General features: G+C 43.5%; 1 protein-coding gene across 5 annotated transcripts in view; it reads right to left on the bottom strand.

Moving 5' to 3' along the window:
- FAM219A (family with sequence similarity 219 member A) overlaps positions 1 to 21,860 on the bottom strand; it is a 140,948-nt gene that overhangs the window by 39,731 nt on the left and 79,357 nt on the right. For all 5 annotated transcript variants that reach the window (XR_012158828.1, XR_012158829.1, XM_073343360.1 and 2 more), the window contains exon 2: positions 21,237 to 21,336. Coding sequence is in view for 3 of the 5 variants with exons in the window: in XM_073343360.1 (XP_073199461.1) it covers positions 21,237 to 21,336 (100 nt within the window). In the remaining 2 variants the exon portion in view is untranslated. The remainder of the gene's footprint in view (positions 1 to 21,236; positions 21,337 to 21,860) is intronic.

Raw genomic sequence — 21,860 nt, 5'->3', positions numbered from 1 at the left:
AGAAACCTAAACTTGTAATTGCTGCAGTAAGGCATGTTTCTTGTTGGTTCCAGTTTTACTTGAAGTTACATTTCTATATGTAAATATTAATAAGACTTGGATTTGTAAGAGACTTTGCTTTGAGAAGTGGATGGCTAGAGGTGAAGAAATGCTGATGGAGTATAATGATGCAAGGCACACAGGAACAGGGTACTGCTGGTCAGAAAACTGACACCCTCCTGGAAAACTTTACCTTTGTGTTTTTCTGGCCAAAAATCTTTCCTATTGAAAATTGTCAACTTTCCACAAAAGCCATTTATTTATTAGTCAAACACCCAATTTTCAGTTAAAGTTTTTGATGGAAAATTTCCAACCAGAACCATAGCAGGAACCCTATTCCAGACACAATGGGCAGTGTGGAAAGATGAGTGGGAGTAGGATCGGGAAAGGATGGTCCTGGAATGCAAGAAACTGCCAGAGTAAAGAACACAAGTGAGACTATAGTAGGAAGTGAAGGCACAGAGATAACTGGAGAAGAACTTAAGTTTGCAGAGAATAGGCTACAGAAGAATAGATCTGGAGCCAAGAACTGGTATCTTAAAAATAGGGAGATACTCTGGGGAAAAAAAGAACGTGAGATGGTAGTTAAAGAGCAGTTTGTGTAGAAAATGTTTAATTTTTTTCAAAAATGTTAGTTTTGATTGTTTATAAGTTATTTTGTATTAAAGACACAAAATTTCCCATTACTAACCAATAGCAGGCAGGCCTAATACTGTTGAGATTTACCTCATTTAACATATCCCCTTTCCTCTTATGTTTTTCTCTATAAAAACATCAGCAGCTTTAAGGATATTGCACCTCCAGTTATTCTGGGAAAGGAGAGAAAAAGTAACACCATCTTGGAGACTACTTCGGTATGAAGCAACATTAGATATTCTCTCTGAACCAAGAGGCTGCAGGTCTTTCCAGGAGAGTGGGGAGCAGAAGCCTAAGAAGCTCAGACAAATGCAAGGAAGAAGAAACAGCATGGATATTTCCCTCTGCCTGGTAGTTCTCTCTCAGGACTCAGATCCCTTTCTCATTCACTCAATACTCTACTTCTGTCAAGTTTCACATAGAAATGGTCTGAACACTGAGATTTCCTGTGGCAAAGAGTTTCCCCTGGTGATGCCAGCACGCAGAACACAAAAAAGAGTGGGAAAATCTGAGAGCGGAGAAGAGGGTGGAGGAAAATGCTCTGCTCTTTCAATAGTCCTGCGTGGCTGGTAACAGCTGCAGTTGTGAGGTGAATGGAAGGGCAATAATGGGCTTCAGGGAGTAGACCTTTTACTTATCTCCAATTCAGCCTCAGTAAAAGGCTGGTGAAAGCCCAAGGATTGAAAGCCTCTATGCCTTTTGACATGGTGTGGTCCGTAAAGATTTTTGCATATTGGAGGTGGATTTTGTGGCTCTGCCTTCATTAAACATCTCTTACTTAGGAGAGAATCACGATTTTTTGAATAGCCTGATGCAAAATGCACCAGGTCTAATGCTACGAGCCAGAGCTCCAATATGCCTAGCATGCAGGATAAACATTGGGAGAGTCTGAAAAATAACTCAAGCCGGCATTTCTCTGTTCCATGTATCCACTCCCCATGCACCCTCAAGTCATATCTGCTCACTTTACAGGAGCCAATATCCGATCTATGGGAGAGTGATCTGGATTCTGCACTTCCGCCTGCATTGAAAAAGCTCTCAGTGGAGTTCTGAGTGTAGAACCTTTCTTACTGGCGATGGCAGGGAGAGGCAGTGGGACTGCTTTGATTTTCAGATCCCACGGGACGTTTGCAGCATCAGCGGTTCGAAAAAAGGCTTTTCACTTGTGAACGAAGTCAATCACACGTGAGAATCACCAAGCTGGAATAAAGACGGACCCTCACAAGGTTTCAGCAGTCCCTTTTCCAAACACAGCCCTACTTCGAAGAAGCGTGTGCCCTGCTACTTTGTGCTGATCCAGTCATTTAGCAGGACTAATGCTTTAAAATTCAGATGCTAATAAATGACATGTTCCCTGTGACTGGTCAGCTGGGTAAGAGCAAGAGTAATACTGACAGGAATAATTAGGGTTCTAAAATACCTCCCAAACATCAGTTTTCTCAGATGGACTGAGTCACTACAATAATGAACATGTGGGTTCTCTCTCCTTACTGGATATGCTAACACACAAGTTCATCTAATTTGGTCAGCCCTACAAAAATTAATATTTAGTGCTCAGCCCTGGCTCGACAGCCGAGATCACTGTCTAGTCCCCAGGCTGTGTTGGCACTGTTTGGCTGATGAGCTGAGTGAAATACAACTGTATACGACTCCAGCCACGAGGAGCAGAAGCAGCAAAAGCAAGAACTGTTGCACTGGGGAAGGAGCGCGGGGGGGATATGAGGATAAAATAGGGCTCAACTGGGGCCACCACAGCACCCAGGACTAAGAACTGAGAAGGGCAGACCCCCTCCCTTCCACTCTAGGATTAGACCCAAGAGTAAACAGGTCCATTTCAGCTAAGAAAGAATAATAAATATAGTTTATTCATGTTATGGTTCCAAATGCTGTCATGCTCTGCTTAATTTCCTAGAATGCTTTGTTCTGTGATGTCAAACACTAGGCAGTCCCACTGCTCTGCAGAGAGGGCCTATAAAGTCTGGAGAGTTGTATTTTTTGTTTTGTGGTGTACTTGAGAAGTTTTAGACCTATTCCATAACCTTGTTACATATAAAATAAAACCCTCTGAAAGCTGTTCTTCTTTCAGAACCCCAACACCATGAAAGAGGATTTGTTCCTCTGCATTTGCTATGTATCAGTGTTATATTTTCCCTAGGAGAACCTCTACCTCTCTGATGGAGCCCTGAGAACTGCTCATTGTTCCTACTCGTGCCCTAAATTCCTAAGCAGAGGATCCAAACAATAATTTTCAAAGCTATTCAGTATTAGACTTCTCACCCTCCAGGGATGTCACATTAATTTTCACTTATTTTGGCTTAAAATCCATCCCTCCTATCCTAGCCACTGACTGTACAGAATAGCAACTAACGCAGGTGCAAAAACACAAATTACAAAGGACAAATATATTTTGCAATGAACTCTTCTCTCACCATCCGACGGTTTGGCCACTTATTTGACTGTCCTACCATCCACCTTCTTCACGTCCTCCTTTCCCTCTCTTTATCTTTCATTACCTGTTGTGCATGGACTTGAGGATAGCAGACACTGTTCCAGGTTCAGACTAGGACTTATTCTAATCTTGTCTAGCAGCTGTGCTTTAGCAATCTAAATAACAGCAGACAACTCCCTCTCTACCAACCTCTGTGATTTAAATAACTTTCAGAAGCCTACCTGAACCAGTGCACGAGCCCGTAAAGAGGTCTCATTGCCTGAAGGAAGCACAAGTAGTCTGTACAGTATTTGCACAGCTGTCTTAAGCCTGCGTTTGTGGCTGTTGCTAATAAATCAGCTTGCTGAGATTGTCTTGGGTTTGTCTTCCTTGCCCAGGTTCCTTTGTAACAGGCTCTTGTTTGGGAGGGAAAGTAGTGAGGGGGTGGGTATAGACAGCAACCTGCTGTACACATCCCCAGATTGCTGAGAATTTTAGGACACTGGCAGGTGGTTAAAGCAACCAACAAGGAAACGCATCTTTACAAAGGAACAAATTCTGCCCTCTGGGGAATGCACAGGACTCCACTGCAGTTAATGGGAGGTGTATCCAGCAACTAAACTTTGCTTTATAGCATGTGGATTTAGATCTCTCTACAAACAAGGAATCGGGGGGTTGTACATGTGAAGGAGATATTGCTCACTGTTGCTCTGTGTTAAATCCTAACAGTAATAGGTTTAAGATGCAGAGAAAAGTGGAATAATAGAACTGAGCTTCCATTGTTTTAAAACCATTGTTTTAATGGTTAGGGCAGGGAACTAGGAGAGAGGACTTTTATTCCCTGGAGCCTGGGTTCTAGCCTAAACCTGGACGTCACCACGGCAATTAAACAGCCCCCCAGCCTGTGAGCCCGAGTCAGCTGGCAGCGGGTTTTTAATTGCAGCACAGACATGCCCGGAGAGACCCAGCTCAAGCCAGGGAGGGACTGCAAAGCTCTCCAAGCCAGGGGGCCTGGCAGGAGGAAGAGAAACCCTTGAGTTGTGTGGACTTATAAATTAACTTGGATTTGGTGTTTTGAGTTTTATTTACAATTCATTTTAGATTATTAAACCCAGTCCCCTCAAAGGGGTATTTTAGACCAAGAAAAAGCCTGAAGTTTTTTTGAACCCTCCAAGATGGAAAACTGCAGTGTGACTCTACGCCACGAAGGGGCACCTGGGAGGCAGCTGGCCCAATTATAAAAGACATAATGTGACCCTCTCCAATAGCCATTATAGAAAGAAAAGGAAATCTGAAAACTAACTAAAGACATAATGCAGGGTTGAGCTTGAGTTTGTATTTCTTCAGGAAAGCATAAGAATCCTTCCACTGTGCATCAGGGAAAACAATCAATAGATTGGCATTTGGGGAAGTTAAGATGTTCAATTTCACTTCATGTTTACTGCTTTTTAATTAACCACCCCAGTTAACCTGGTAAAAAAGCCACTTCCAGAAGGGATTTAGCAGAGTTCTTTCGTTTTCTCCCAAACGGTTAGGCTTTCAGAAGCTGTTCAGTCATTTGTTAGGCTGGTGTGAAGAATTCTGACAGTTTTAAAGCCTTGGTTTTAGCACTCCAATAGCCTGCAGAACACGGTGCTAGATGCAATGCTCCAGCATTTCTACTGCCTCTGGGAAGCCAAGGGTCCACACAGGAGGATTCAGTCCTGAATATCTGGAAAGTAAAATATTTTACTTTGACTTGAACCTATCTAAAAGAAATGCAAATCAATAGGGAGGAGAAACAGGCTGGGACCAGTGGGGGTGAAATGACCAGTATGGGCTGCAGAAGGGAGCTTGCTGTCAACCCAGCTGTCATTCAGCATAGTTGGGCTCTATTACACACTTGGAAGTACTGACAAAGTGGTCCTTCCACTCTCCTTAACCTTCACGCTCTCCTTTGCTGGGAGGCTTATCAGATCCTGCCAGCTGCCCCTGCCAAGGCAGGTGACGAGCTGACACTGTCCCCTTTCCTCTTCATTCCTTCTTGTCCACTACTCCTTCCTGCAATTCATCCATCCCTGCCCCCATTTAGACTGTAAGGTCTCTGGTGCAGAGACTTTTAATTTATATATACATATACATACATACATATATGCATACACACACATACAGCACCTAGCACAATGGGCCCCAATTCCCTCTTAGGGCCTCTAGGTGCTACAATACAAATAAATAAAGCTACCAGTTTAAAAAGACTTTGCAACCACCACACCTAATAAAACTGAGCTAGACAAGGCCAGGTACATTAGTAAGTTATACCTCACCTGGTCTACCCTTAATTTGCTCGTGTGTCTCCATTTGTAAGCTTTTTCCAGAACAATGGCGGCATAGCGTCCAGTACAATGGGAGCCCCGATCTTAACTGGGGTAGGGGAAATGAGTGGACTAACTAGAAGTTTGACAGCCTGCTAGCAAAGGTGTTTGTTTTGTCCAGTGTGTAGCCAACTTGCAGGAGAGAGAACTCCATGGTGCCTAGCACAATGGAGCCCTGGGCCGTGACTAGTGCTCCGAGGCGCTACCATAAAAAAATAAAATAGATAAGTAAATAAATAAATAAATAAAAATAAGAAGGAGGAAGCCCTGGGGTAACTTCAAGCAACCCCACCACCAATTATAAATCTCTAAATCAGGTTTCTTGTTGTGTGAATACAGAGCTCCTGAAAGTGAGAAATTAGTAATCTTTTAAATCAAGATTGGAGGTCTCTCTCCAAATGAGGGATGCTGTAGTTCAACCACAAATTTGGCCTGGTCCAGGAATTATTGGGGGGAAGTTCTACAGCCTATGACATGCAGGCAAGGCCAGATGATGATAATGGTCCCGTCTGGCTTTGAACATCTACAGCACTGGCTAGAAGCAGGAATAATGCAGATAAAGGTCCAAGTTCCCCAACCATGTACCACTGTCAATTCAGCACCCTCGTGGCCCTAATATTTCAACCCAGAGCTACTTCTATTCACGGAGCCCCAACAGCAGTGAGGTGTGCCGTATTGTCTCATTTTATGACGCAGCTAACCATCAGCTTGCAGGACCCAGGTCCCACACCTGCTGTGCTGGGGAGAGAACACACCTATCGCCTGTATCGTGAACCAGGTCTCTGGCAGTGAAAGGCTTCCACATTAACTTGCTTCTCACCCGGTTGCCTTTCTGGGAATGCTATCTGTGATTTCTCTCCTTTCCAATGAATGGATACAGGAGGAAAATGATTTTTAGCCAACTGATTTCGTAAAGGTGTCCCAGAAGTAAAAGGCTAGGGCTGCAGGGCAAATGCATCTTCTCTGGTGCTGGTGACCCTTTTAAGGAATTAGAAGAGAAATCTATCACATTTACTCCTCATTGGATGGGGTCCAATAGCCAGACATGGCAGATTAATTTGATCCAAACTTTATGAACATCTCAACTCTGGAAAAAAAAATCTTAGAAAAGGAAATATTGCTTCAATATTTTCAATAGTTATCAAACAAGTAATTTAAAACAAAAAAGGACAAGGATGAGAAGCTAAGACTTAATCTGGCTACATGAGAGTCTTTGGAACATGAATCTCAAGGCATACAGAACAGTGCAGACAGATGACTTTTAGCAGAGGAAGTGTTACCTTTCTTCATTTGTTATTTCCATTATTTACTTTGGCTTTACCTGTCACAGTCGTCCTGCAAAAGTAACAGTTGCATCAACAAATATTTCTGCACAAGTGACAAGTAGAGCGTTAGCCCACAAATGGACCTCATCGTCCTTTTTCCATTCCAATATGCATACCTTACCTCACAGGCAGAAAATGTAATTGCTTCAAGGAAATATTTGAGCGTTCCTTGACATTACAGCTGTTGGGACTTTATGCACGCCAAGTGCATTTTTTGAACTGGCCGATTTGTAGTCCAGAGCGTTTTTCTCTTCTACAGCAATGCTAGTTATGGGATTTGGAGCCACAGAAAGCCAATGTCAGAAACAAGAAAAGTACAGTAGTGTCTCTCCTGCTTTAATGTTGCTTCAGAAATCTTACAGAGGACTTCAGGGTTTAAAACAAACATTTTATTTAAAGAGACACTTCCAAGATAAAAAGCATTAATATTGTTAGAAGCCATCTTATATGCTACTAGCATTAGCAAAGATTATAGCGAAAGGATTTTTGAAGCTTTACTTTACTCTTCACCATTTCCCTATGGGGATGAGCATAATATAAAAAACCCCTATTGGTTCATACCTTTTAACCATTTTGCACTTCACTCAGCTCAGACAATGAAATTAAAACTAGCCAATATTACTTTTGTTTAGTTGGTTACACATTCAAATTCCCATGTGCTGCCACAGTGCTGTTGGATTAGGTTTCCAAGACTGCATGTGAATGTTTAAATCCTGAGATATCTGCTTTCATTTAAAGGTGGTTATTAATTTTTAAAAGAGAGAATGTTCCTTTATCTACAGTAAATTTTAAAAAGCAACTTCACTTTTGAACTCAAGCAACCAGTACTTGACAGTGTTCCTTTAAATACAATATGTATTCTTATCTTGGGGTCATTCAATATGTCAGACATCATGTCTTAGATAGACCCGCACAGCGTACAACTGCTTGAACTTTCGGCTTTTTCTCACACATTGCAATTCCAAGCCAATATCTACTGACTGGAATGTAAACCCCATAATTTAAAAGTCAGCTCTTCCTACTTTCAGCTCCAGCACTGAAGCGAGGAGGAGAGATGAAGTTCCAGTCTGTAGATCAAAGGCTCTCACCTTGCAACGAAGTGGCAGCCAGCAGCAGGAAGCTCCAGGATGCCCGATGTGATTGAAGCCTATTTTCAAATACGGCTCACAGTGTATTCATGGCAGGAAATACTTTTTACTCTGAACTGCAGATGACTAAGCTAGATGGGGAAAACTGCACTATTCCTTCACGAGACATCAACACTAGCTGACTTACCTGTGCCCATTTCACACAGGTGAGCAAAAACAATGCTCCGGGTGAGACTATTATTGTAGGATGTGCAGGTAAAGCAGCAATCATTTCAAATTTAGAACCAGAAAGAGCAAGCTCAGAAGTAAACAAAGGGGCAGGTAAAATAGGATGCTTTTTAGATACACAATAGGCATGTTTTAGAAGATTCCAGAGGGTTTATTTATATAACGCTTCGAACAGTGCTGCTTTACAAGACAGATAGTTTAGACAATTTCCTGCCCAGAGAAGCTTAATCTATATTGATTCAGGCTATTTTCAGAGTAGGAGACAACATGAGAAAAAGGCATGGAGTTAAGAATGGGTCCGAGGACAAAGATTACAGAAAAAGGACCGGACCGAATGCTGGGCTAGGAGGGACAGTAGGAGGAAAAACCGGGCTGAGATGTAGGTACCTACTGAGCTGTGCAGAGCCTTAAAGCAAAGGATGAATAATTTTACTCTTGTGGAAGGTAGGAGGGAGCCAATGAAGGGATCTGAAAGAGGGAATGAAATACATAGGCAGAGTGGAGGAGAAGGCTTTTAAAATTGTACCATTTTGTACAGGTTAGAGGCAGGGAGGAGTAGATGGCATAGGTTACAGTAGAAGTGAGAGAAAACCAATGCACAGTCACAGTTTTAGCAATGGGGACAGAGAAAAGGATTAGTTTTAGAGACTGTGGGTATTTTCCCCATGACCTGGGACACCAAACAGGATTTATTTGTATTTTGAGTTCACTCCTTAACCCATGTGTGTCCCCGCAACCCTAAGATAACCTAGCCAAGTTCTGAGGGAAGGGAAAAGAAATACTGTCCATCAGGTGGGTTCTTCCTAGACATCTGTTTAAAACCCAAGATCTGGAAAATATTGTTCACAATGAGAGCCTTGAGAAATTACCTATTACTTTGGCTCATCAAAGCAAAGGTTAAACAGTGACTTGATCAAACAGTCTGTATGTACATATGCAGGCAGAAGATATCAGAGCTGTTTAATCTAGTAAACAGGGGTATAAAGAGATCCAATGGTTGGAAGTTGAAGGCACAAGAAGTCAAATTGGAAATAAGGCACAGGTTTTTAACAGTGAACCTGCAAGCAGCTTAGCAACAAGTGACACGGGTCCTTCCTCCCTTGAAGCCTTTAAACAAGTCTGGATAATTTTCTAAGAGATATACTATAGTTCAGTCAGATATTATAGGGACCAGCGAAGGAATTGTCAGGTGAATTTCTATGGCTTGCGTTATGTAGTGGTCAGATTAGACGATTGTTAAAGCCAGGAGGGACCATTAAGTCTATTAATCAATTATGTCAAACCATAAGAAACAGTCAAAAGCCATGAGTCCTGCATAAACACCGAAACCACAAGGCAACCCAGAACAACTGACCTCATTGTGCCCAGGTACTGAAAGATCATCTGCTCTTCCTAAATCCTTTGCAAAACATCCAGCAGGGAAGAACAGACTGAAAACACTACCTCGGACCACACTAGCTCAGTGCAGTCATCACTTTGCAGACCACAGTGCAAATGCTTGGGGCTTAGTTGAAAAGTAAATGCTGAAGAGATGGCAAAGTAGAGTCAGAGACTGACTGGGAAAGGGCAGGCCCCTCACAGAGAACGAACTAGGAGTGTGAGAAGTATGATGCATTGTCACCAGAATAGCAACCTTCCCGTAGGAAAGCTGCACTTGGTTTTGGCACATGTGCCCTTCTGCTCAGTGGTCAATCACAACACCAAAATAGAAGTCCCATCTCATCCATGATCTGACCCAATGAGATTTTGGGCAGAAAGTCCTGTCTGTTGGTTAACATGCTAATGAAGGAGGATCCCACGTACTTATAACGGATGAAGCTACTTCTACTGGTTGTTTGGAAGCCGTTATTACAAGACTTTATGACGCTCTCTTTTGGCCTGGTGTTTGATCATTTCCGAATGTTCCCTTTGGAAAGGGGGTGTGTGTGCAAGCACATGCAAATGAACCTGGAGCTATTTTGCATTGTCCCTACCTGTGATGTGTCATTTCTATGAATGACGTAATAAACACATTCCATCAGCACAAGCTATTCAGCCTTGACCCAGATAGTAAGTGGAACCTCTTGAGAGAGCTGTGATTAACAACTTGAGGAATGGATTAATTGAGCTGAAGACTGTCCAATTACTGCAGTGATTTTATCGCTTTTTTACAAATCGTGTCTCTGGTAAATATGTGGCATCCATAAGTGCTTTATTTTCTTTCAACAAGACCCAGTTCATAAAAAATTATGCCAGCTAGAAAAAAAAACAGAGCTTTGCAAAAAGTTTGCAAGGTAGGAAAGGAAAGAAGGGAAGTAGCCAGATGGCTCACTGCTTGCACTGGCATAAAATGACTGCAGCCTATGCAGGCTGCAACAATTCTCAGACTGTGGTCCTCAGAGCTGCTTCTGTTCAATGGTAAAGCATCTGTCCATGCCTGACAGATACTTTGTTAGTCCAAGACACTTGAGTGTCCAAAGGCTTCTTTGTGTAAATGACGAACACCCCACCACCTCACTTTTTGCCCCCTGCGTGGCTGCTTCATTTCTTCTTCAAGATCCTGGGAACTACAGGCCAGTCAGCCTCACCTCAGTCCCTGGAAAAATCATGGAGCAGGTCCTCAAAGAATCAATCCTGAAGCACTTGCATGAGAGGAAAGTGATCAGGAACAGCCAGCATGGATTCACCAAGGGAAGGTCATGCCTGACTAATCTAATCGCCTTTTATGATGAGATTACTGGTTCTGTGGATGAAGGGAAAGCAGTGGATGTATTGTTTCTTGACTTTAGCAAAGCTTTTGACACGGTCTCCCATAGTATTCTTGTCAGCAAGTTAAGGAAGTATGGGCTGGATGAATGCACCATAAGGTGGGTAGAAAGCTGGCTAAATTGTCGGGCTCAACGGGTAGTGATCAATGGCTCCATGTCTAGTTGGCAGCCGGTATCAAGTGGAGTGCCCCAGGGGTCGGTCCTGGGGCCGGTTTTATTCAATATCTTCATAAATGATCTGGAGGATGGTGTGGATTGCACTCTCAGCAAATTTGCGGATGATACTAAACTGGGAGGAGTGGTAGATACGCTGGAGGGGAGGGATAGGATACAGAAGGACCTAGACCAATTGGAAGATTGGGCCAAAAGGAATCTGATGAGGTTCAATAAGGATAAGTGCAGGGTCCTGCACTTAGGACGGAAGAACCCAATGCACAGCTACAGACTAGGGACCGAATGGCTAGGCAGCAGTTCTGCAGAAAAGGACCTAGGGGTGACAGTGGATGAGAAGCTGGATATGAGTCAGCAGTGTGCCCTTGTTGCCAAGAAGGCCAATGGCATTTTGGGATGTATAAGTAGGGGCATAGCGAGCAGATCGAGGGACGTGATCGTTCCCCTCTATTCGACATTGGTGAGGCCTCATCTGGAGTACTGTGTCCAGTTTTGGGCCCCACACTTCAAGAAGGATGTGGATAAATTGGAGAGAGTCCAGCGAAGGGCAACAAAAATGATTAGGGGACTGGAACACATGAGTTATGAGGAGAGGCTGAGGGAGCTGGGATTGTTTAGCCTGCAGAAGAGAAGAATGAGGGGGGATTTGATAGCTGCTTTCAACTACCTGAAAGGGGGTTCCAAAGAGGATGGCTCTAGACTGTTCTCAATGGTAGCAGATGACAGAACGAGGAGTAATGGTCTCAAGTTGCAGTGGGGGAGGTTTAGATTGGATATTAGGAAAAACTTTTTCACTAAGAGGGTGGTGAAACACTGGAATGCGTTACCTAGGGAGGTGGTAGAATCTCCTTCCTTAGAGGTTTTTAAGGTCAGGCTTGACAAAGCCCTGGCTGGGATGATTTAACTGGGAATTGGTCCTGCTTTGAGCAGGGGGTGGGACTAGATGACCTTCTGGGGTCCCTTCCAACCCTGATATTCTATGATTCTATGATTCTTAAATCAGTGATAAAATTTCTGATCCCAAGATTGGAGGGTGAGTAGCACACAGAAGGGTTGAACAGGACTGCAAAGTGGCCTGGAGACAGCATAGCAGAGGCAGATGCTGGCTAAAAGGAGAGACTGCAGTTCTTAGGTATGTCTATAATACAAATAAATAACGAAGAAGTGGTCCACCATATGAAAGGGTTAGTGCCGCTGTGACCTTGTGTAATGGCAGCTGGCTTATATCACACCTCCTTCATTTTCAGCCCAGACTAGGTACCTAGGATCCTTTATGATTTCAGAGGGAGGACATGAATGTTTCTAGGGTACTGTCAGCATCGTCTTCGCCTGGGAATGGTAGTCAAGAATAACAATCTCCTTTCTTTGACAAGTGCATATTATTCCTACTCAATGCAACCCTTATCTGCTGGCCCAGCATTTTGGCACCAACAGCGATGAGGGGTTGCAGCCTGCTAATAACTGAATATGCGATGTAGAGAAGGAAAAAGGAGTGAACAAATCTGATCAGCTGTCAGATAGACAAAGTTTAAGACTCATCTCTCATGAACGAAATGCAGAAAATGTTTGCACTGAACAACTGAGGGTCTGCAGATGCTGTGGTCTGTTCTGGTGCCAGCTTATGTTAATTACACACAGTTCTGCTGGTCTCCCTCGAGTGGTACTACTGAGAAGCTCACCTACCTAGGAAGACATTAGAAATAACACTAAGTTTACAACACAGAAATAACAACGTCTGGTCAATTCAGGCTAAGGTGGAAACCTTCCCCACGGGTGGGCTATGCAAAATGTGTTGGTGGATCCTGCTTCCAAGGGAGCTCAGACCACAGAAGGCAGAACAATTGGCGCTAATTTCCCCCTTCCTCCTTTTTTGTGGCAGTCTCTGCAAAGGCGCCATGGATTGAATTAAATAAATTCTCCCATCAACCCAGGTAGAGCTGCCCCTCTCCAAGTCATTGTTGACGTATACTGGTGGGAAGCCCCCGTTAAGTCTCTCCAGGATGTTTCAGCAACATTACATTTACTATATGGAAAAAAAGTAATAAGGGTAAAATAAGCCACATTACCTGCACGCTGGGTATAACTGGCATACCTGCTCGCTACTTCTGCAGTGCTGCCTGGGGTGTTTAGTTTTCCATAGATGTGGTAAGTTTCCTCCTTGTCTGCGATTTTAATTATACTTTGCACTTATGACCCCACCTTCCAATCCTCTGCTTTAACCATGGACCCTTCATTTAATTTTCTTAAGTAAAAATATATATTCCTCTACCCCGATATAGCACGAATTTGGATATAACGCGGTAAAGCAGTGCTCTGGTGGGCGGGGCTGCGCGCTCTGGTGGATCAGCACATCAGGCTCCGACACGCTGCTCTGAGCGGCGTTAAGGGTGCCGGGCCAGGGCTGAGGGGTTGGATAAGGGGCAGAGGGTCTCAGGGAGCGGTCGGGGGGGGCGGGGTGTTGGATGGTTCGGAGGATCTGGGTGTGGGGTGGTCAGGGGATGGGGCGTTGGATAGGTTGTGGGAGTCCCGGGATGGCCTGTCAGGGGGCAGGGGTGTGGATAGGGGTCAGGGCAGTCAGGGGACAGGGAGCAGGGGGGTTGAGTAGGGGGTGGGGTCCTGGGGGTGATTAGAGATGGAGGGGGCGGTCAGGGGACAAGGAGCTGGGGGGGTTGGATGGGTCAGGAGTTCTGAGGGGTCAGTCAGGGGGCGGGAAGTGACGATTAATAACTGAAATGCTCGTGGCCAAAGAAAGTTTGATATAACGTGGTGTCACCTCTAACACGGTAAGATTTTTTGGCTCCTGAGGACCATGTTATATCGGGGTAGAGGCGTATTTGGCTTCTCTGATGAATTTCCAAGAGTACTTGTGTAAAAAAAAGGGATTTTATGAGTCTGTCTTCTCCTGTGCCTGGCACATTTTTGTTCACTTGAGTCTGTGACCAACACTAAACTCCACTCACCTCCTCTTTGCTCCCCTTTATTGCTTCCTTCCAGTCTCTCCTCTCCAAGTAACCTGCAAGAGTTCTTGCATCACCACTACATTTGGAAGTGGCCTCTTTCTACCATCATATCCCCATGCTGCCAGCACGAGGCCCACTGTCCCAAAATCTAGAGAGCTTTACATTCTCCCCCTCCCCACAAAGAGTCTTGAGATACTTTGCAAGAAGGATACTACAATAAATTGTATGCACAATTTGTTACAACTGGAAGAAGTAACAACACATGAAATTATGTTTAAATAAATTCCTCTCATGCCCAGGAGGCCTCCAAGTGGGAGACTGCACTTTTATCATCATGAAGACAATCAATCGCAGTTCTATATTTCCACTTGCTTCTCCTTCCGCATTACTCATTCCCCCAGCACACAGTACAGACACAATCTGAAAGGAAATGGGAACTCCCAAGGGAAGAAAATAGCTTTGTGCACTTAAAATAATGATGTCACTTGAGGTCACAATGCAAATGGTTACGGATATGAGATCCGCAGTTTTCTCAATAGAGCTGGAACCTTGGGAGCTAGAAGAAGAGTTGCAATTTCTTTGTTAAAAGTGCTCTTCTAACCCACCTATACAGCTTGTTCCCAGAAACAACAGCTGCTCTACCTAATTAGCATGAATCGCCCTGTCTCAGAAGAACAATTGGGAATAATACAGTATTTGAGGTACTGACAAAAGGATACATTAATGGTATTGATTTGTTCAGCCACTTACAACCTTTGCTTACTAGTCTATTATCTGCATAAAGTATTTGGATCACGGAGTTCTTTTGTATAAAAAGCCAGGCAAGAGGCATCAAGGAAAAGGGACAAATAACAACAGGGTTGTACTGACACATTCAGCTCCACAAAAGAAGTTGGATTCATAGTTAATATGCAGATGTGCCTGTTACAAACAACATATCCCAGAATGCAATTCTCCCTCTTGATCTGAGAAGGGAATGGTCAGGTGGGGACCTCGCAGTCTCTCCGTGTTGCAAATAGGGGCTGCTGCAGTTGGCCCTATTTTACATAATTTAGCTGTGACTCTTAAACTTGTGGCAAGCTGCCATGGCAACCCACAGCTGAGCAAAATTTGGACACCTGTCCTCAGTCATTACGTCCGACCCTGTGCACAGAGTGTTGTGTCCTTGAATGCTGTCAGCAATGGGGTTACGCTATTGTATGCTCTCTGTGGCTGCTTAATGTAGCTGTTTTCAAAACAACCCCACACCCATTGCATTTCCTTCGAAAAGTAAAATTAAACTGTCTATAGAAAAAGAAAAATCAGAATTTCAGGAGCACTATGGAGAGAAAGGAAGGCTACCCTCTATTGGGGCAGGGGTTAGATTGGAAACGCACAGATTTTGTTATCTTGAATGCTGAAGGCTCTGTCGTTCTCAACCAATATTGATTAGTGTTTCCTATACCTTTCCTTCCCAGCAGCAGAGCAATGCAATATCTGTCATGAATCAATGTCATTCAAGAGGTAGGCAGTAGGAGCTAATACCACGGCGTGTGCGGTCAGCCTGCCCTCTTTCCTCAAATGGATTAGTTCCTCAATTAACTTTGCTCTCCACCAAGCCACAGCCTGGAATCTAAATCCATCCTTAAAGCCAGCTCTCTAAGACGGGCTTAATGTTACCACATCAGGGGGAACATCATGCTGCATCAGCCTTGTGATGGGAATTCTGCATTAAACTGCTAGTCTTAGATCACTGGCAGAACTACATGCTCTAAATAAAGTTTATTCCGGAGAGTTGCTTGTGGTTTACAGGAATCCTGCCTGTTGGCTTACAGATGTTAATATGATAGCACAAATAAAGTTTAAGTGTTTTCTGCATTTTGAAGTAGACAACCTAATTAACGTCTACACAGAAACCCACAAAATCAGACAGACCGGAAGGAAACGAGAAGTCTGAGTTAGAATCATAGAATCATAGAATATCAGGGTTGGAAGGGACCCCAGAAGGTCATCTAGTCCAACCCCCTGCTCAAAGCAGGACCAATTCCCAGTTAAATCATCCCAGCCAGGGCTTTGTCAAGCCTGACCTTAAAAACCTCTAAGGAAGGAGATTCTACCACCTCCCTAGGTAACGCATTCCAGTGTTTCACCACCCTCTTAGTGAAAAAGTTTTTCCTAATATCCAATCTAAACCTCCCCCACTGCAACTTGAAAAGTTCCTCCCTATTAGTACAGAATAAAATCTCAGGACTCTTGTGCACAAAACAATCTAGTGGCAGAAACAAAGATGAACAATTAGCATGAGGCAGAGGTTGGGCCAGTAGCCAACAGGCCATTTTTTACATGGCCACATGAAACTCTGATTTGACTGCCTATCCCACTCTCACTCCCTGCGTGCGACTGCTGTAGCTTGCTCAGCGGTCTCTGGAGATCGTGAAAGAGTTCCCCACCTTTGCTACTCAACCGGGAGCCCGCCGGCAGATTTAAGCAGCAGCACATAATAATAACAGAATAACAGCAGAATAACATCTAGTCCTGGTCAACATCTCAGGAGAGGTGGGATTAGCAGAGGGGAAAGTGGGAGGAGAGGAGAGTCCTTAGAGATCTAACCAGGTTACTACATTTAATACAGAACATCATCAATATTTTGTCAGGGGACAGCTCCTCTCCCCCATCTCTCTCCTTCAAATCCCAATTTTTTCCCATGTCCCTTCTGCAGTTCAATATCTCTTGCCTGCCCATGGTGCTGCTGTGTTTTGGGCCAGGGAAAGTGAGGCAGAGAGGGCGCCATCAGAAAGGTAGGGATGGAGTGTGGGGGCATTCATGCCTAACTTATAAATGCCCCCCAGGCTCCAGGACAGGAGAATTTCCTCCCCAACAATAGACCTGCTCAAAGAGTAAACCATACAATATTTCACAGAGAAGAAAAAGAAATCTCCTGAAATGCAGTTGCCAGCAGGAAGGTGCTAGTACCCAATTAATTCATGAAATAGCTCTGCTGTTACTAGTACTAGGATGGCTCCTTGCTTCAAGAAGCAAGGACCATTTCTGACTGTGTTAGGAGATGATATAATTGAACTACTGTAGCTCACATCAAAGGCTACTTTGTGACACTTGCCTCTCCTTATGGGGCTGTCTAGCATCAGCCACTGTATGTTTTAGAATTAAGAGAAATATCAGCATGAGATTTAAGCTTGGAGGGAAAACAATTGCAACTAGGACAGTAGATAATTTATCTGGTGCTGCTACAATTGAGGTCACTTCTACCATGCAGTCTTGCACTAAAAATCCGAACAAAACCAAAACCCCTCAAGACTGCACCACTGAGCACATGGATCTCCATCTGATCATCTGACACTAGGTCACCTCTGGATTTAGCTCATTGCATCCAAGTGTCTAAATGAGGGAGACTCTAAAGGGAAAAGGTTACCTGCTAAGGGAAGTGGAAAAAAGGTCTTAATTAATTACACCATCTAAATCTCCATTAGCTTGACTTCTAAATTTGATTCAGAGAACATACATTTTCACACCCAGAGAAATCTCTCTTATTCTAGAACCTACAGCTTCGTATATACATGTCTCCTCTCTAGGCTTCACTAAAAACTGTCTTGACATCCTCATAGCAGATCAAATTCAGAGGTCTATAGTCATTGCCCGTAATTCTGATACAGTGAAGCCTTAATAGCTGGCAGAGAATTCTATAGTACATTACTGCAACTGCGGGCTGTATCTTTGGGGACCATATTGTGTTAAGTATATGGGATGGTTTATGGATGCAACTCCAGGTAGGGAGGATTGCCACAGCTCTGCCAGAAACTAAGAATTGTGTGCTTGTGTGGGGTGATTATGGGGAATCACTCAATTTGCAAACCGTGCCCCCAGCCCTCCTGGGAGGTACCACCCTTGGGGAGGCTCGCATATGCTGGCTCAAATTGAGACCAACAGATGAAGAAAGGACTTTTGATATAAGAAGGCTGGGATTAAACTGAGTCAGGGCCTTCCTTCTGATCCAGCAAATGGACAGGCCTTTTCATTCAAGGGGGCTCCCGACCCTTGCAGAAGGGGTTGAAAAGACTTTGGCCTACTAAGGCCTTGTAAGACTGATGGCCTCTGGAAAGCTTTCATCATGCATACAGGAACTTTTATCGTTTATCAGTTTTCGCTGTAATGCTTTTATCTTAAGAATAAAGGTGCTTGCTGAGAAAAAGCTGTGTGGTAACTTGTATCTCTGGTCATAGCCCTTGGAGAGACAGCAAGGCACAAGTGCTGGCCTTTAGGCAGACTGGACACAGGTGACAGCTGGAGACATGACACCTGACTGGGCACCCCTGGATTAGACTGTAGGGGCAATGGGTAGGAATACAGGAGCAGTTACCCTGAAACTATGACCATTACCATCCAGTCCCTAGATGTGATGACAATTCCTAGCCAAGTATGAAATTTTGCATACCTTAACTTTTGCTTCTTTGCGGTAAGGTCGAGAGCAGGTGAAAGAAAATTTCTAAACCCTATTACATGCTCCAAATCACAACCACCAGGTGGGTGAAGGAAACCAGGGTGTATTGGAGTCAGCAAGTCTCCTGTGATCTCTCACCTACCTACCTAAAGTTCCATCTTGGAACGCAAATAACTAGCTCCATTGCTAAATTTTACACAAATGCTCTATTATTTACACAACCATTTTATCTGAAACGTGGGCAGGACAAACCTAAGATACTGATGAAGATTTCAGCACAGAAAAAAGGAATTAGAAATGGGAAGTAGGTGGCCTAAGCATCATTAAAACAATACAGAATCTTGTGGGAATCACATAGGGCACTGCTGTCTTCCAATGGATATCAAACTTTGAGATTTAACCTTGGGATTACTTTGTTCTCCTTTTTCCACCTTATCGAAGCCCTGTCTTGTTCTCATAGGCTTGAGGTACCAGCTCCATTTGTTATAGTTTCTGGTGAGGATGAGCTGGAAATACCCTATGAACACTTAGGTGCACATACATTGACAGCAGTGTTGAAGAACACCTCATTATCAAGTTATTTACAAATAAGAGGCAAAGTCCCTGCACTGAGGAATTTATAGTCTGACACAGTGATAAAAACACAAAAGGAGCATCAGAATATATGTCAAGCAAATATAGTAGAATTAAAATCATACCAAGGCTATAATTTCATTAAGGGGTCAGGGTAATAAATCATAAGTAAATGCCTGTGGTTTGTTACCAGAACCAGGTGATAGTATTTCCACAGAACTAACTACAGCACATTTGTGTGTTTTTTTAAAATATGGTCCCACAGTATTTTTACTTGAGAAAAAGCTAAACGTTTTACTGCACTAGCTATGTTTAAGCCAACCCCTGACTCTGCGGAATTATCGAAAACTCCAGGAGGCTCTTCCTATTTTTAACACCCATTCCTGAGCACCTACATTCCAGCTACCATGCTTCTGTCACAAGACATAATGGGACACCCTTCCAAATATGGAGGACATTCAGTGGCTGAACAGGTTAATGATTTTGAATACAATCCTGTCCCAGGATGTAGCATTCTACCCATGCAGCATTCCCAACCACTGCTTGCTCGGGAAGTAAAAGTGTGTTCATGCTGAGTATATATTTTAACTGAGCTCATTTGAACCAGGATTCCCAGAATGGCACGTGGTTACTATATGTCTGAATATCCATAGAGAAAACAGACAATGGATTAGTCTACTGTCAGATCAAGGGACTGAGTTTGACATTAGAACAACTGACTATGCTTTAACAACGTTAAAAAAAAAAAAAGTTAATGCCACTATCCTTTTGCCACATCTGCAGTAGGACTAGAATCCTGACCTCTAAATGGCCCATGCTGTGCAAGGACAGCTACTGAATATTTATATAGCACTATAACTTTGCCCAGAGCATTGAAAAGATTAAAAAGACAGTCCCTGCCCTGAAGAGTTCAAGACCTACACCAGTCAGAAAATGAAGGAGAGACAAGACAAGAAGCAGGGGAATGAGGGTTAAAACAAAAAGAGGTGAGCCACACTGAACTGTGAGTACATCTTGTGAGTCTGACAGTTTTTAAAAGTAGCGGCAGTTGACAAGGACGAACAAACAGCTCCAATGGCTCAAGACATCAAGTTAGTCCCATTGCGCTCCATGTCGATTAACGTTCCTCCTAAAATTCTTGGCACAGCCAGAAGCAAAGATTGGAGTCCAAACATATGTGTTAGATAGATAATCTATATCTATCTATCTATGACGGACTGTATTTCTACCAAAAAGAAAAGGAGTACTTGTGGCACCTTAGAGACTAACAAATTTATTAGAGCATAAGCTTTCGTGAGCTACAGCTCACTTCATAGCTCACGAAAGCTTATGTTCAAATAAATTTGTTAGTCTCTAAGGTGCCAGAAGTCCTCCTTTTCTTTTTGCGAATACAGACTAACACGGCTGCTACTCTGAAACCTGTATTTCTACCAAAACTCTGGTGGGAGTTCTCCTCAAATCTCTCTCAATTAGTGTGTCCAATGTGCCTGCTTAGTTAACACTCAAACTTAAGTTGTGGGAGTCCCTCCCTCTTGACCTACCAGAAAGGATGGTGTCACTTTTTGGCTCTGAAGAGTTGTATCAAGGTGAGATAAGTATTTCATGCTGATAAAATGCTATGCTTATGAAAGTCATTGGGGATGAAATCCAGCTGCTGTCTTGAACTAAGCTGATGCTTTAGCTCAACAGTGCATTTGTTTGCATATATGAATGAGCCCACCAGACACATACTTGCTTAACTAAGCAGGCACAGCATCTACTCTAGTTAAGAGCTATGTCTGAGGAGAAATTCCGCCAGGGTTATGGTAGAAATATGATCGTCAGACTTGTCAAGCGAATGCACTGCTGAGCTAAAGCCTCAGCTTAGCTCAGGACAACAGCTGGATTTCACCTCAATGACTTTTACAAGCCTAGCATTTTATCAGCACTAAATATTTATCTCATCTTGATGCACCTCTTCAGAGACAAAGGTGACACCATCCTTTCTGGAATGTCTTCTCAAGAGGGAGGGACTCCCCTAGCTTCCATTTTAGAAGCCCCAGTGTAGTAATAGAAAGGAGGTCCCTCTTAAGCAACAGGTTGTCTGGGGCACAGTCAGATTTGTCAACTGTTTAACAAGTTGTCTCAACTGATTGGAGTGCTCCTGGTAGTAACAGACATGAGTGTCACAGCACAGAATCCCATAGCATACTGCACTCCTTTGGCAAGCTTTCATCTTAAAAAAACCATCATTCTGTGTTAATGCAGAGACTCACCTAGTTTCACTTGAAGTGGGGATGGTTTATAGTTCATGGCTACAGTCTCTCCCTCCCTTGTATCACAGTCTCTGTCTGAGATAGATGCAGCGGTTGGATCCTGTTAAAAAAAACAACCAAACAACCAACCATCAGACACGGCTTAGTACACACAGATATGCAGTCATTTCTCTAATTCGCTGCTGGTTGAGTCCACCAGCATCCAAGTTTGGTAGGACAGAGGCACAGCTTTGTGTTTTAGATCATTTAAACCCAGAGACTCTACAGAACTGTGGAAACCATTTAATAAGTTTAGGGCACTATTTGAAAAAAATCCGTTTTTAACACGCTTAGATGATAGATCGTCCAAGATAATATGGAGATTTTCTGTCACCAGTTCAAATCCAGGCCAGGTTGGTAGTAACCCAAAGTCATTACCATCTGATGGTTGTTTGGTGACCTGTGTGAAATGCCATGGTCGTTTCAGTCAAGTTCGTAGGTAACACGTCCGTATTCATGACTAGCACTCTGGTGGCACACCCCGGGAAGGCAAAGGATTGACTGGACATGGAGGTTGAACTGCTGGTCCCTGCATGACAGGGGGTCAAGAAACCCTTACTGCCTGTGTTGTACCCATTTTGCAGA

This window comes from Lepidochelys kempii, chromosome 5 (assembly GCF_965140265.1).
Source record: "Lepidochelys kempii isolate rLepKem1 chromosome 5, rLepKem1.hap2, whole genome shotgun sequence".
Taxonomy (NCBI): domain Eukaryota; kingdom Metazoa; phylum Chordata; order Testudines; family Cheloniidae; genus Lepidochelys; species Lepidochelys kempii.
This window is presented reverse-complemented; position numbering and strand designations above follow the sequence as displayed.